This window comes from Solanum stenotomum, chromosome 1 (genome assembly GCF_019186545.1).
Source record: "Solanum stenotomum isolate F172 chromosome 1, ASM1918654v1, whole genome shotgun sequence".
NCBI lineage: Eukaryota > Viridiplantae > Streptophyta > Magnoliopsida > Solanales > Solanaceae > Solanum > Solanum stenotomum.
In genome coordinates, this window is record NC_064282.1 from 99,189,960 (window position 1) to 99,207,080 (window position 17,121).

General features: G+C 33.2%; 2 protein-coding genes across 4 annotated transcripts; one reads left to right on the forward strand and one right to left on the reverse strand.

The window, feature by feature from the left end:
- The first annotated feature begins 1,118 nt into the window (after positions 1-1,118).
- LOC125868910 (pentatricopeptide repeat-containing protein At4g04790, mitochondrial-like) lies at positions 1,119-13,840 on the forward strand. Of its 3 annotated transcripts, XM_049549489.1 has the most exons (18): positions 1,530-1,580; positions 1,884-1,931; positions 3,088-3,195; positions 3,487-4,113; positions 4,447-4,626; positions 5,047-5,108; positions 5,547-5,654; positions 5,786-5,899; positions 7,229-7,324; positions 7,427-7,525; positions 9,374-9,493; positions 10,505-10,609; positions 11,076-11,240; positions 11,321-11,448; positions 11,525-11,603; positions 11,847-12,064; positions 12,981-13,206; positions 13,307-13,840. In XM_049549489.1, exons 4-17 carry the CDS (start codon positions 3,591-3,593, stop codon positions 13,168-13,170), a joined length of 2,187 nt encoding a protein of 728 aa, XP_049405446.1. In that variant the 5' UTR covers positions 1,530-1,580; positions 1,884-1,931; positions 3,088-3,195; positions 3,487-3,590; the 3' UTR covers positions 13,171-13,206; positions 13,307-13,840. The 3 variants fall into 3 exon arrangements, with proteins under 3 accessions (XP_049405435.1, XP_049405443.1, XP_049405446.1); XM_049549478.1 differs by lacking the exon at positions 3,088-3,195 and having other exon boundaries at positions 1,119-1,580; XM_049549486.1 differs by lacking the exon at positions 3,088-3,195 and having other exon boundaries at positions 1,119-1,580; positions 13,310-13,840.
- A 448-nt stretch (positions 13,841-14,288) lies between these two features.
- On the reverse strand, positions 14,289-15,162 carry LOC125853633 (uncharacterized). Its single transcript, XM_049533358.1, has one exon. The coding sequence runs from the start codon at positions 15,111-15,113 to the stop codon at positions 14,496-14,498; it is 618 nt and encodes a 205-aa protein (XP_049389315.1). The 5' UTR covers positions 15,114-15,162; the 3' UTR covers positions 14,289-14,495.
- Positions 15,163-17,121: the final 1,959 nt, after the last annotated feature.

Consider the following 17,121-nt stretch of genomic DNA (forward strand, 5'->3'; position numbering starts at 1 on the left):
AATTGTCCATCATTGTCAATGTATTGTATTGTATGTATTGTGTTGTATCGTATTGTATTTTATTGTTTTAATGAATACAATGATTGGATAAATTGTATTGTTCTCCATCGTTATATAATGTCACATATCCATAATTGAATGATAAACCTAAAAAATTGTAGTCTTTAGGTAGAGATACTATGAAATGACATAGTAAATGATAAAATAGAATTATTGAATATACGTAGAGATAAAACAAGAATAAAATATTAAGGTAATGATGCGATCGCACCAAATCGTTTGTTACATAAAATTAGTCTTTTTGTCGTTACCTTACGATGAATTTAAACAATACGATACAATAAAATTTAAGTAAATAATCAAAACAAACATTATATTTAGACTAACAATACAATACAACATATAACAACCCTCCAAACAAGGTGTCGATGGTAAGGTGTTAGTGATAAGGATATATAAAATGAGTACAACTGACTCATTTAAAATAATTCAAAGATATATATAACCCCTAAACTATTTCACTTATCAAGAAAGGAAGGAAAACAAAGTTATTTCTAGTATTTCAAAATTAATTGTCTGCCAATACAAGTAAAAAGGAAAGGAACTCACATGTGTTTCCTAAAGAGAATAAACTTTTTCTCCCTTTCCTTGGTAGAATTCCTCCATTGATATTTTCAGTAACAAGGAATACAAGAATAAGTAAGTATTAATTATGTATCTTACTTTTTATATTTAATAAAATATTTTTTTAATTTCAATATCTCATGACATATTTAAAATCATATCACATTAAGACGACAAAATTCAAAAAATATTTATTTTCACCAATCAAATTAAACACATACTTAAAAAGTAACAAAGAATATAGTAAAAAAAAGAGAGGAGTAACTAAAAAAACAAAAAATATAAGAATCTTGTGGAGCAATAAAATGCATCATCTACAAAGTTCAACCTTGAGGCTTGTTTGATACCAGGAATAATAAATAACTAATTTTAAAATAAATTTATTTCATACATAATTAAGATAAAATCAGAAAATAATTTTTCTCGAGATTAATTATCCTGGGATTATGATCTAACAGTCCTTGTGCAAATTTCATAATCAGTATTGTAAAAAAACATCGTTGGCTCCTTTCATAATCAGTTCCTTAATTTCTTCATTCACCAAATTCCTTTCTTGGATTAGACAGTTTCAATTTAACTAATCCAATTTTTAGATCAAATTATCAAAATTAAACACTGATTTAACTCTACATAACCAAACCTAACTGTTGTAATTGAGTGTCTCTGTAAAATTTGTTTCATCTGTGCTGTGTTGGTACCATTGAGTTGACAGAGAAGCAAGAATCCAATCGGGTCATTGCTCATGCCCGGTTCCAAATCCAAAACCCTAACATCTTTGTTCCGTGCCGCTACTAAATTATCAAAGCAATGGAAATCTGTTTCCCCTTCAACTTCAGCCAAAGATGTTCCCCCAAAACAATATGTATCTCCATCTTCTAAACCCTCTAATGATTCTTCTAAGTCTCTCAGTGAAATAGCTGCTGAAAGTTTCAACTTTAAGTCTGCTGCTGACTATGGTAAGCACATTTTCCCAATTCTTATTTGCTCTAACTTTATTGATTTCTTAGTTAGTGGTAAGGTATGCGTATACACTACATTGCCAAACCCCACTTGTGGAATTATGCTTCATATGTTGTTGTAATAGTTATTATTTCTGAAAGTTCATTTTTTTGTTAGATTTCAAAAAAGTGAACTTTTTATGAGATAATAACGGTTAGTTGAGTGACTGAGAAATCTAACTCATTGTTATAAAGGCAAAAGGAGGAATATTTAAAGGTGTTTAATTAGTTTATGTGTTTTGGGTTTGTTTGTTTGTGTAGGAGAATCATCAAAACTGCTGTCAAGTGAACTATCATCGATACTCTGTGGTATGTTTTTTCTTTTCTTTTTTGGGTTGTGTTAATTTGATTAATTAGGTGTATTCTTTATAGTTTGTATTGTAGGGCTTGTTTGGTTAAAAGCAAGGTTAAATCCTGAGATTGATTATAACCAGGATAGATAGTCCTACTTATTCTCATGATTTTGGTATAAATTTTATCCTAGTTTTAGCTTATACCGACAAAGCCACAACTGAACATCCAATGCATTTATAAGTGGAGAGTTGATGAACTTAAACCCCCTAATACCAGTGACCAAATGGACCCTAAGTCTTAGATAAGTTAAAATCTGAGGAGGACAGCTAACTTATGTTTTTTTTAAAAAAATATTTCCTTCTCTTTGTTTATTCTTTTGTTGACTCTTTGTATTGTTTTTTTTACTTTGGTATATTGCGTGGACTCAGTTGTTCAAATTTGAGACGAGTTGTTAAATATGAATGCACTTATGATAGATACCATCATATTGGTACAACATCATGTTTTGTTTATTGAACTTGGGACAATATTAGTGTGTTAGAGTAATAGTGAAGAAGCTCTCCAGCTTTCCTGCGAGTTGTACTTTTCCTGTACTGACTAAATTTAATTCTTCCTTTGGCTCGGATTTGGGGAACTTTCGCTATGTACGCAGCTTTCCTAACTTCTACCACGAGCTAGAAGGTGTTATTACCTTTCTCTGCTAAATGTACATTGAAATGGTAAATATATCTGTCAATATGTCTTGTTTCCTTCCTTCACGAGTTAAGATTTTTGGAGTATGGGGTATCTTGGAGCTTCAATAATTCATGCTGTGACCTTTGAAGTCTTAAATAATAGTTTGAGAACTCCTAAATGAGTCACCACAAATTTTCAATTGCCAAATTGGAAAGTTCTGCCACAATTGTCTGAAATGTCATTCCCCAATTTAGGATTAGAATCTATCTGAATCTGTTGTGGTTCTCTGTCTTGGGAATTCTTGTAATTATAATGATATTTGATAGCCAGAGGTTGAACAAACATGTAAACTATGATGTTTGTCCAGCTACTCTTATCCTTGTATTGATATTTATGCATTATCCTGGGGGCTTAAGAGATATTAAGAAAGTAATATGTGTGGTTGTATTATTATCTTTTATTTTTTTGATGAAGTAAGTAGTTAATTTTAATCAAGGAATAAAGAAGATGCATAGTTACAGAAGGTCCAAAAGGTTACCTCCGGTACAATGCTAAGATCAAGGAGCTAAGAAAATCCAAAAATATATCAATGCTATTTACAGAGGTATGAAATTCCAACTGAACAAACTAGCTAAGCATTTTGAGGTAGTACCTTTTTTTTAAAATTTTTTATTGTTATTTCTAGAGCATTCCAAGATGGTGCTTTGAGATCTTTTCTCATGTCTGCTTAGTGGCTTGGAAACTGCATATTCTTTTTACTAGATTTCTTGTGATGTAACTAGATGTGGACAAAGAATGCACAACTTAGAATATCTATTTATCTTTTCATATGTTGTCTGTATGCAATTGTCTTACATCCCATTTTACCTACATATTCTTCTGATTATCTTTATAGGTGATTTAGATTCTTATTTGAGCGATCCAGAAGAGAGTAGTAATGGAAGTTGCTTGGAAAATGTATTGGATGTACCATGGTTATCAAATGTAGAAAAATGCAACATGTCATTGCGGCGGAAAGAAATAGCACGAGAAAGGAAGGAAAAGTGGACCTTCAAGAGTACTCAGATAGGTCGTTTCCACCAGTTGGTTAAACAATGTGCCTGTAAATTGGGGACTGATACTACCATTAAAGTGTTTGGTAAATTGGGACGAGAAACTGGCCTAAAAGAATATAATGCGCTAATAAGACTTTGTATAGAGAAGGCCAGAGAAAGTAATGATGAAGAGGTGTCGTTGAAGCAGCTTTCAAAGGCTTATCAACTTCTTAAATCAATGAAGGAACAGGGTTTCCAAGTAGAAGAGGAGAGCTATGGTTCAATTCTTATGTATTTTATTGATTTTGGCATGGTACAAGAGTTTGATTTTTACTGTGAGCTCATTATGGATGGAAATGCTGATTCACTTGCAAGATTAGCTTACTATGAGATGTTGCTTTGGACTAAAGTGGAAAATGAAGATAAAATAGAAGAACTCCTCTACCATCTTTCTCTTTATGATGGTGCTGATAAATCTGCCTTTCAAGGTTTGCAATTTACTGTACATATACCCCTATTACTATTTTAGTTTTTATACTCTGGTTGTTTGATCCTGCTGATTAGAAATTACTTGTGGTACCTTGCACTTAATGATTAGTGATAAAAATGATTGAGTTGCATGTCTCTTTTATCATGTTTACTGTACATGATGTTTATAATGCATTTGCAAATTGTTGATGAATTTAGAGTCTGTCTTTGCAATGTGGTAAAATCTTAGAATCTGACAAATCATTCTTAAATGCATCTCATGATGAGTTTTGGCAGATGCTTTCCTGTACTATTGCCATATTTTAGACTTTCACAATGCTAACATGTTGCAGAAAACTATCTCTTAGCACTGTGTGAAAGTGACCGAGTTGAGGATTTTGTGAGGCTTCTACGAACTATTGACATAACAAAAGTTTCATCTACTGATTTTGTCACAAATATCTTCAAGTTCTTGGGGAAGTTGCTATTGGAGTCCTTCGCTAAGATGTTTCTTCAGGAGTTGGTAACAATAGGTAAACTCGTCACCTTATTTTTCTTTAGAGGCACCTATATAGCTGATTCAACAATCAAGGGCCTCATGTTTAGCCAAATTGTTTCTAACTGCATTGGGTACTTTAAAGTGAAAGTTACCATGATTGTTTAACTCATAGTGTGACCTCTATGCCGGTATCTTGTCCCAATACATCTTAGAAAGGATTATTATCTGATTCTGCGAACTGATATTGCTATACGGTTAAAAAATAAATAAAAATTACTGTATAGGGAAAATGTTGTGAGTATTGGCATCAGTTTCAAGGAAACTGAAGATTTTCCTTTCTGTTGCTGTTAGAAGATCTTTTACTTCTATGGTAATCTTGTTGATTAACAAAGTGTCCTTATCTCTTCAGCTTATATTCCATTCAGGCATCCTAATGTAGTCTCTCTCAAAGCAGGTATTGGAGCAAAAGACATCTCAAAATTCATTTGTAATTATACAAGTAGCATGCCAAGTGCGGTGAGGAACTTCTCATTAATTCCACGTGTAATCTCCCTTGGTATACATTCACATGATCCTTGCATAAGTTAGAGAATTTTAAATGCTGAATCAAAAGATTATTGGATAAAATATCTAAGGGGCTGTTTGTTTGCGCAAATCACAAGTTAAATTAGCACCTTTAAGTTCTGTGTTCAGTCAAACAGTGTCAACTGATGTCACATATACTGGAATAATGGAAGTTAAAGGGAGTATAGCATGTGCATGTTGTTGTATTTTGCGCTTCTAATTATTTTTTTCTCCTGGATTGCGATAAGCATTTCTTTTCTCTGCTAACAGAATTGGTTGGAAATTTGTAAGTAAACTATTGCAGTTGCCAAGCTGATCTGTAGTTATGCTAGTACTCAATATCTGTCCATCAGTGAAATATTACTCTGATTGCTCTGTTATTGATGGCAGGTTGAAGATGTCATCCTTGAATTCAAAAATTTACATGCGGAGTTGGAGATTAGGCCAACATCGTCCCAGTATCAGACGCTTATTATGTACTGTTGTGAGTTATTTAAGGTATGAACTGATTATCTAGAGATATTCTATTCAGTGCTTGGAGACTTCTTTGTGCAAAATTAGAGTCATTACATGTTCTGGTTAATATGTGAAGTTCTCTAATGTACTGATAGTTGCAACTTTGTAAATAGGTACATGCTGCATTAGATATGGTTGATCAAATGTTTGAAGCAGGTTTGCCATTATCGTTGGAGACATTTAATTCCGTACTAGAAGCCTGCGATAAAAGCTGTGAGTATAATTTGGTAGGTTAGTTTGAATCCCTTATCTTTTTGATGTTTTAGTTCATTAGCTTAATCTACTTTAATTGTATAGTTTGGGCTAGGACACATAAATTATATGAGATTTAACTGTCACAAATGTTCCTTCCTTCTCATAAATTTGCTATCATGTATAGCACTCAAGGGTGTGGCCTAGTGGTCAATGAATGGGTTGAGAATCCTGAGGTCTCAGGTTTAAAACTCAGGGGAGACAAAAAACACTAGGTGATTCTTCCCATCTAGACTTGCCTTGGTGGCAGAGTTACTTGGTAATGGTGGCAGGTATCCCGTGGAATTAGTCGAGGTGCGCGAAAGCTGGCCTGGATACCACGGTCATAAAAAACATAAAAAATAAAAAATTGCTAACATGTATATGTAGTTAGAATACAGTTTTGATGCTCATTACCGAATGTACATTAGTCTTAGACCATCCTGGGCAGCATGTTTTATTCGAAAAACTAATGTACTAAGTAGTTAGTGATGGTCTTAAGACCCTTGGGGTCTTTGCACTTTAGCACTGGCCATGACATTTGAAAATTATAGGAATCAACGACCAGATGGTTGCTAAAGTGCATAGACAAGGATATTTTTTCACTCAAGGAATGGCCTCTTATCCATTATTTCTCTTTACTAGATTAGGTGTCGTTCATAGAAAAGCATATCCGTTTTTAAGGTTTCCATTTTGTTGGTATAATTCTTGTATATGGGTGGTTTTTGCCCTGCATTAATTAGTTTTTTTGTGTGCCTAGTGTGCGCTAAGAAGTTATTTTACGCGGTTAATGTTGATCTTTAGATCAACTTTGTGGGACTACACTATGTATGTTGTTGTTGTAATGTGAATGTCAATCTTTAGGGGCTAAAGTAAAGAAATAGTTCTTCTTCTCAAAAGAGAAAGGACTTATTTCCCACGATCTGCTCAGTTGGAGCTTTTAACCCTTATGAGCAACAAAGTTGGAGTCTCCAAATAGGTTATGTATTAAATAGCAAATGGACTTCACAATTATTAATCCATGTCTTATCAGTGCATGAATAAGTACTAAGTTCATGATGTCAAATCAAGTAAAAGGTAAAATCATGGCAATGATAGATTTTTCAGTTGAATTTAACCTGTGGATGTTCTCTTCTTCCTTCATTGTCAACTGGATTACTGGTTGGCTAATTCTTTGAATTGAAAATTACGTTAGGAGTTTTTCCCATGAGCGGCTAGTACCTGAGTGATTATATTTCAAATTGTCCATTGTGTATCTCTTGTATCTTTGATTCATATATTGTTGGCATAAATCATGTTTTAATGTTTATCCTCATGAATCTTAGGTTCATCGAATGTATCCAATGATACTTCGTCATGATATCAAGCCAAATAGTGAGACCTTCAGGATTATGATAAATATGACTGTGAGAATAAAGGATGTAAGTTTCCTCTTCTTATCAGGGGATAATATTTGTATATAAATATTGAATGAGTCGCTTAACTAGCCAAGCTCTATGTTCTCTATGTTGTCCTAATTGCAGTTTGAAGGCGCATATGGCATGCTCAAGGATTTGGAGAAGTTTAGCATGATGCCTACCACAAACATGTACAATGCCATAATGGGAGGATATTTCCGAGAGGTGCGTTCCCCTTTTATCGTGTTATCTTCTATGCTTGAGTTGTCATACACTATCTATGTGCAGAACAACTAAATTTGCTCTCAAACCCATTTGTTGCATCTTGTGGTCTTCATTCGACCGGGCCTCTTTCAGAGTACCTATAGAACATCTTTTTGAGTGAAAGGAACAATACATTGAAGGATATTGCATAATTTTAAGTTGTATCATTTGAGCAGTAAGGTTTAACTTTTTTAGTGGATCTATAAGAATTCTAGCAAGTTTATGTTAATAATTTCACTAAATTATGTGGCAGAAGTTGATTGTATCTCTACAAGAGTTGTACAACTAGAGCTAAGGGTCATCTGGTTCGTGTTTTTGAAAATAATTCCGGTTTCATATTCTGCATCAAATGTTATCTTCTTGGTTACCATATTTGTTTCCGTATTAAAACCCACTTGGGTTTTGTGCATATCAAATGTGAAATGCACATATTAGTAGTATGTGCCTACACACATCTAAATGCACAAAATTGCTATTTATATTACTATGTGTTTAATTGATTATACTTTTTGTATTGATTTAATTTTAAGTAATGCTTTTCTATTTAAAAATTGGAAAAAGTTGTTTAAAAATGTTTTTTCATGATTCTAAGAGTAATTCAATGTTAAAAATTCATCATCTCATACTTTAGGATAATGATCTTTAGATTTCCTCTTAAAATTGTTCATTATTTTGAGAGAATTTAAAATTTATTATTAAGAATTAATTATTATAATCATTTGTAAAAAAAAAAAGAATTAATTATTATAATCTTTAGCTTTTTTATACTAACATAAATCATGTAGTCGATAAATATATATATGATGGCAAGCACCCATGGGTGTGTGACCTAGTGATCAATAAAGTGGGAGGAGAATCATGAGGTCTCAGGTTCAAATCCCATTGAACCTAACAGAGATAAAAACACTAGGTGATACCTTTCAATTTGTCTAATCTTTGGTGAACAGAGTACAAGGTGTCTATTTTTGGTGGTAGGTAACAAGTATTTCATAGAATTAGTCGAGGTGCGCATAAGTTGGCACATACACCACAATTATTTTAAAAAAACATTTACGTGATGGCAATTAATTGGGATCAAAGTAGTTATCCAGGTCAGGGCTTACGAGATTTAGAGAGCTCCTACTTTCCTTGAATTATCTAGTATTGCAATAAAACAAACCTGAATGGACGGGACTAGATATAGATAATTCATATGTTCAAACCCAACTCATTAGTGTGAACTGGAGCACGCCAGAACACACCGCAGACTTCCTTAGCTGCTGGATGAGGAGAGGTGGAACATGGAAGTAAAAATCAGAAGAGATGGTGTAGAATAGTTCCAACTTGCATTTGGTGGATTATATGTTAGGAGAGAAATTAGAGGATTTTTGAAGGGAAAGAATGTTCATTACAGAAGATCAAAAGAAAAGTTATTACTATTTTAGGCTTTTGGTGTAACGAAAAAAATATAGAAGAAGAAATCCAACTAGTGGATTTTATAGGATCCTTGTAAGTATGTGTGTCTTTTCTTGTAAATTTTTGGAGGTGGACAGCATAGCCAAAATGCTGATGAATACAAATTTACTGCTTTTTTAAAAAAGTAATATCTTGTGCATGCATTTTAGATACAGAAAACTGCCTTTTTGTGTGTGTGAAAGGCTGTCCAATCCATGCGAACCATAGTGGTTGCTTGATGGTTTTTATTACTTCTATTTTGGAATTTTGTTGCTTGTATTTCCCTATCTATGGATGTGATGATGGTTGGGTGGTGCTTATTACTTTCTTTTTTTTTTTGGACTTTTGACCTTTTTTTGCTGAACATTCTGGCAGAAAGACACTCGTGCTGCATTAGGGGTTCTCAAACGAATGGAAGATGCTAATGTGAAGTCAGACTCTCAGACTTTCAGCTATCTGATAAGCAATTGCACGACTGAGGATAACATATCTAAGGTCCTTGGGTTTACATATCTGTTTTGTGATCTTGATAAAGAACATTTGTTCTGACTTGGCAAAACTATTTTTTGGGAATATGACTGTAGATCATTCTTGCTTTTCTCATTTCTCTGGTGTAACTAAGTTTTATAATCTAAGTGGATGCATTATTTTCATTTACTAGCTTGTTCTAGATTATTTTTTCTTTCATATTTCTCGCTCTTGTGAGATGGTGGTTCAGTAATTGTTTAGTAAAAGTTAAAATGGAGATATAATGTGCTTGATTATAGAAGGAAAGCTAGCTTATATTGAGCGTATTAAGATTATAAGAATGAAAGCTAGCTTATATTGAGCTTATTAAGATTACAAGACTAGTTCACCTCATACACTATCAAAAGTCAGGCAAGCATCTTGCAAATCCCCCATTCCTATGGAGACAACTGTGGAAGGGAAACTTTTGAACTCCTGGGTAGGATGGAGAGTTTGGGGTTGGAGTTAACCATATAAAAGAAGTTGAAAACCTTCATATTTTATGTAGATACTGCTTTGGAAGAAAATTGTGGCTAAAACAAGAAGTTGATAACCGGTTCATTGAGTGGGATAGAAACCGTGTATTGCAAATTAACTAGTGAAGGCATAAGAAATTCTACTTTAACCCTCATATCAAAAGAGAGGAAATCTATTGAATGATGTATAATTAGCATACAAATTTTAACTGTGTTTCATCAATACATCCATCAACATGGTGCTAGTTTTTCCATTTAATGTAAAAATTGTCCTTTATGTGAATGCAATTCTCTTAAAGCGATCTACACAAAATTTTCATAAAATATTTTTCAGTGGTAACTGGTTCCGTGAATCTGCTTCCTTTATCTGATTCATTCGGGCATAGGCTCTTTTGCTCTTTGTTTTCCTTCTTTGTTTATAAAATATCTGCCTTTTCTTTTCATATTAGTAGATAGATGTTTATCTTGTTGACATTGGCTACAAATGTGGAACTATAATAGTTGGTAATTTGAAAATTTGTAGTTTCTCGATGAGATGAAAGATTCTGGAGTTCAACTCACAAAGCATGTATATATGGCCCTAATAAATGGATATGCAGCTTCTGGACAGTTTGAAAAGGCTAAACAGGTCCACAATGAGTATTTTTGGTTCTATAAATCTTTCATGGCCATATTTTTTCCTTTTTTTCATGCTAAATCCTTTGTTAGATCCATAGATTCTTAATAGCTGGTTTCCCCCTGATTTCAATTGTCTACTTCACTATATTTATTTAATTTTCTTGAAGTTTCTTCTGCCACATGTTTGGTGGGTGCATACGTGAATATTAAGAGATAAATTTATAAGCTTCTTTGAAGCTATGCTACATGTAGTGTAAATTCTAACGTGGTGCTTTTTATCTTCTCAAATCGGAAACTTTCATGTGAAATATACTCCTTGGAGAAAAAAATTGAACTGCTCTAAAACTGATAACCGCAGTGTAGAACATCTGTGCGAAAGTATATTCTTTTTACTTTCTCTCCTTGTAAGAGGCCTGATCTTGCCAGAAGAAAATATGAGTTCTCCTGATGATTTAGAAGCATCAACGGATGTGCAGGTAATCTGTGATCGAAGAGTACATGCAAAGGGTTTCAATGAAATTAGAAGTGTGCTTGTTTCTGCTCTTGCTTCACATGGGCAAATATCAGATGCCCTTGATATATACAAGGAAATGGAAGAAGCCCAATGCAAGTTGGAGCCAAAAGCGGTTATCTGTCTCATTGTAAGTGTTTTTTTGCATATGTGCTCTTTCCCAGGATCTTTTCCTTGACACCTTTACCCTTTTAAATTATAATCTTGCAGGAAAACCTTCAAACTGAAGGAGATTTGCATAGATTGCTCCACCTACTTGAGCAATTAAATGGCCTTGATCAATGGGTGGATGCCTCCTATAGGGTCATAACATATTGTATTCGGAAAAATCATTTCAGGTCTAATTTCATTATTGTTTCTTGAGAATATTGCTGAAATTTGGAGTTGCTTTAATTTGTCCCTCTTTTGTAATAGATCTATTGTCGACTTGCTTAAAAGGCTGGTAGATGCATACAAGTCTGATGAAGTGGCTAAGGAAGTTCTATTTGATGAGGTTTTGCACTTCTTCATTTTCTCTGCTTTATATTGGAAAATATAATTATATTTTGTAGAAACTCAGTTCTTTTTGGGTTCCTGTGATTCATATACTCTCTCATCAGTTCTTGTGTGCAAGATGAAGCTCCCCAATGCATATGATACTTTTACTTGACAAAATTGTTCTCATTAATAATGAGGCCTTTATTTAGCTCTGATGTGCTTTATTGCTTGGTATTCATATTTGGTAATCATGGAGCAGGTTTTCTGCCAGATTGCGGAACAAGACCCAATAAATTTACAGTTAGGCTTGGATCTCCTTCAGGCTATTAAGAAAGAGATCGGTCTCCTCCCTTCACGACAAAGTCTTGATTTCCTCTTCAGTGCTTGTGTCAATGCCAAAGATTTACAAGCTTGTTATCTGATTTGGAAGGAGTACAAAATAGCTGGTCTTCCTTACAATATTTTAAGTTATGTGAGGTAATTTCGAATAACTAGTGTTTCTTAGTCTTGTTTGCTTGCCTGACAATTCCGTTCTAAGGAAATTCATGATAGTTGCTCATATCTTTTTATTTTGATTTCTCTACAAGTGCATCTGTTGAGAAATCACTTAATTAATCATTCAACACAGAGATTTGATTAAGCTAGATCAATGCATTTGGTGCATCTGTTGAGAAACCGCTTAATTAATCAACACTAAGATATAATTAAGCTAGACCAATGCATTTTCATATATTTGTTGGTTTGTATCCTTCTTGGTTTTGAGTGAAATGAAAAAGAAAACATTTGTCATTTAAAACTAGGTCAACGATATCTACAATCTAACATAAAGTTGAAGTTGAAAAAAAGTAAGAAAGAATAAAGTCATCGAACTAACAATGCTTCTCGACTGCTTTATGTCTTCTCTCTTCTGTGTTCCATCGTCTAAGGTTCCAGACCCATGAGAGACATTGGGAGCTTTATGGAGTTTTTACTTGTGGTGATGGTAGGTAGGTCTTCTTGTTGCATGCTAAAAGGTTCTTGTTAAAATATCTTGTTCTCCTATGACATGTGTGTCAACGGTCAAATCATCCCTTTCCTTTTCTTTCAAGTTATATATCAGTTTTCTTTTCTCCAATCTTATTCAAGCAGAACACCGTTGGAGTTTCCAGTCTCCTTTTAATTAAAGGAAAAAGCACTGCCAAAAATCTGCAATTTTTTCACTCAATTGCAAAGTAAGATGGTGTTATGTGACTATTGGGATCAGCATGCTATTGAGAACACAACAAATATGAAGCAACTACACTTCAAACTAGCCGTATTATAACCTTATTAGGCTTGGGATACTTGTGATGTCACGAATGTGATTTGTCCTTTTATGTTTTCCTTCTTTGCTCAAAATCATTGTTTGATGCAGGATGTATCGAGCCTTGTTGGCATTAGGGGACTACAAATCTGCAGCAAATATTCTCAGGAATATACCAAGGGATGATATTCATGTTTGCAGTGTAGTTAAAGCTTGTCAAACAGCTCATGGAATGTCTGCCCCCGCAAAAGGGAAAAAGAAAAAAAGGAAGACTGGGAAGAATGTGAGCTACAAGATGTGAAAAGTGGAGTTCGTAGGGGATTTAGAAAATTCTTCGGTATGTGTAAGTTCTGAACCTGCCGGTCTCTGTTCCTGCTACTTTTTTTTCCCTTCCTCTTTGTGCTCACTCTTCTTCGTCCTTTTTCTTTTGGGTGCAGCAGTTGTCTGAGATCAACATTTTGCAGTTCATGTAGATGTACAACTTTTAGTGTTGAGAACTCGTTCGTTTTCATGTACCTTGTAAGAGCTCTATATAAGTCCTGCTTTAAAGTTTCCCTGAGATGAACAGCAAGTTGGAAGTTGATCAAGAGAAGACACTTCTTTTGACTTCTGGTATCATGCCTAAAAAGGTTGGTGTTCCTTCTGACCTTGAAAGAGAAACATATATTCTCCATGGCATAGAAAGAGACGAACTGCAGCGCAGAGATGTTTAACAAGCTTTACGCATACATGCTTCAAAAAATGCTTCGTGGTGTTCGAATAATCTATCAGGGAGAACAACAAGGAAGAAATTGATAATCCTTTTCTTTATTGCTCAAAGATGTTGCCTCTTTGAACAAATTTTACTATATTTAGAAAGTACATTTCAATTGTACTCCTTGATAGTAAAGATGAACTGAACCAATATGTAATGACTATTGATGATTTTTTGTAATACAATAGGAAAAAATCAGCTTTTGGCCAAAAAAAAAAAAAAATCTACGAAGTGACGATGACCATGTCTACATTTAAAAAGAAGGTTAGATATATAAATGAAGTAGGGTAGAACTCACATTTGAGTTTGCTACCAAGAGGAGGTAAAGGCTCTTTATGAAAGGTTGATTTGACTAATTTGAATATGAATTTAGAATTCCTAATAAGAGGGATATCAAAGGCCTTTGTTTTCATTTTCACCACCAATGGGAAATGAAAGATAACACTTTTGTTTTCACCAAACATTTGATATTGGAACTCGAACCTAAAATCTCCTAATAAAGATGGAAGGATCAACAATCATAATACCATAGATGTTCGATACTTACATTGGAACTCAAACCCAAAATCTCTAAATAAAGAAGTAAGGATCAACAATCATCCTATCATAGATGTTCAGTACTTACATTGGAACTCGAATTCAAAGTACTTACATTGGAACTCGAATCCAAAATCTCTTAATAAAGTTGGAAGGATTAACAATCATCCTACCATAGATGTTTGATACTTACATTGAAACTCGAACTCGAGATCTTCTAATAAAGATGGAAGGATCAACAATCATTCTACCACAATCCAAGTCGATAACGAAATACACACTTAAATACAATACAAGTGTAAAAAGATTCTACCTTTTCCACAAGGAAAAATTTCTCAAAAAGAATTAGCAACAAGAATGGCTTGCCTACAACGTGCTTTAGCTTGTTCGAGTCTTTCATTCAATGTCTCTTCTTTCACAGCAGCACTCACCATAGCTAAATCCATTTCCATAAGCTTCAAAACTCTGTACAATTCCGTCACCATTCTCTCCTCCACTTTCCCTTCTTCCTTCAACACTTCCGCTTCTTCCCTAGCTCTTTCTGCAACTATTTCTCCCACTTTCGCTAACAACGCCGTCGACCCAAAATCCCTAGCCATTAGCTCTTCCAATTTCTCCAAAAAATCCATTATCACATACCCAATTGGCTTATCTAATGGAATTGGCTTTGTTCTCTTCCACCCAATTTCGAAATTTGGTGGGTCTTGCTTTATGAGCTCACTTCTTGATTTTCTCTCACGGATTATCTCGGATTTTCGACGTTTTTCTATTGGGAATTTTTCTGGGCTAATTGTTGTTTCTGAATTTGGGGTTAGGAATTCTGGGTCTGAAGAAGATTCAGGTAATGAATTGGAAGTGCATTTGATAGTGAACTGCTTTATGGAAGAAATTGGATGAATTGAAGGAAGAAGATGGACATGGTGGAGTTGAACAATATTTGAAGAAGAAGCCATTGTTTTAAATTCTCCAACAAAGTTGATAAGGTCTATATTGTAGTACTATTTACTTTTTGTTGTCAATAATAATATTTGATATAAGTGAATATCTAGATTGAGCTAAATATCTTGACAAGGCTACTTGAACTGGGATCCTATCTCAAAATACTTGTCATGTTTAGTTTTGATATTGAAAAAAGGTACGACTAATACTATTTCTTGTGTAATTTTGGTAAATAGTAAACAACAACAATAATATATGTAGTGAAATCTCACAAGTAGAGTTTGAGGGGATAAATTATGCATATATTTTATCACTATCTTGTGGAGGTAAAGAAATTGTTATCGAAAGTCCCTCATCTCAGCAAATTCAAATATAAAGAAGAAGATAACAATGTAGAAGTAACTAACAAAGAAAACATTGAAGTCGATAAGAAAGGAATGTCGATACATATTAAACAACAAATGATGATAGATGATATAAGCAAGAATAATACAACTAGTACAACAACAAGCCTACACCCTCGAAAAATAAAAATAACTCTCTAGTACCTCCTAACGAGCAAATGACATAAATGGTCCCTAAACTATCCTAGTAGGTCTAAAATGGTCCTTTAACTATACAGTTGACGGATATGGTCCTTTAACTATCCACCCTTTTGTCAAGTTTGGTTTCCATCCACTTTTTAAAAAAACTGTTAGTTAACACCGTTAATCTGTTAAGTCAATTTGTATTGACTTTCTTTTTCGTCATTTCTTTTGTCCATTATCTCACTATTTCCTCACTTTTTTTCTCAATTCTTTTCTTTATTGTCTTATTGCAATTAAGNAACAAATGATGATAGATGATATAAGCAAGAATAATACAACTAGTACAACAACAAGTCTACACCCTCGAAAAGTAAAAATAACTCTCTAGTACCTCCTAACCAACTATCCTTGGTACGCGATCTTCAATCCCTCTTATCTAAGGTCATGTCTTTGATAAGCTGAAGATGCGTCATGTCCTGCCTAATGAGCTCTCCCATATACTTGTTCAACCTACCTTTAATTAAAACTAATATTTTATTAAATTAACTCTTGAAAAATAAAATATGACAAGTATTTTAATACAGACGGAATACAACATCTATTTTGTCCCATTTTATGTGATACTATTTTCTTTTTAGTTCATTATAGAAGAATATCACCTACTCTAATTAAAAATAATTTAACTTTAAAAATCTCTTTATTCTCCTATTGAAATAGTGTCACATAAAATAGATAGAGGGAGTATTATATTTCATCCATTCTAGTTTACGAGAGACGCTTTCTTTTTTAGGGCCCGTTTGATCATGTGATATGAAATCATGAGATGAAGTGAAAGTTTTGTTTTGACATGCAATTTGGACTTTTTTTATATTATGTGTTTTCTCATAAACACAAAATCTCATAAGTTGTAAAACTATTAAAATTATCTTAATTTCTTATGCAATCTTACCAAATAAGCAAAAAATTATAAAATCGCATATACACTATCATAAAATTATTTTTTAAAAATACAATATTTATTGATCAAACATTAATAGTATTCAAGTTGTTAGTAAACAAAATTATTTTTTCAATTAATGTCACAATGATTTGTTAATGATGGTAAATTATTTTTATCAAACATTGATTTGAATGAAATAGTTAAACTTGATAAAAATAATGAATTTGATAATATAAATTGTAAAGTAAGAATTAATTTAAAATAAAATAAATTTTATATTGATGAAAATAATCATATGAGATATAAATGGTTTAAATAGTAATGATATGAATTATAATTTTTTTTTACATATAAAATAAAGTGGATTTTTTAGCAAAATATAAAATCATGAGTCAATTTTATATTTAAAAAATCCAAATCATGATTTAAAATTCTCAAATCATGCTTTCTGTAGAATTTGGATCAGGTCACAAACGTTAATTTCATCTCAGAATATGAAATCATATGTCCAAACGTCTACTTTAGTATTCCAAAAAAAGAAAAATGTCACGTACC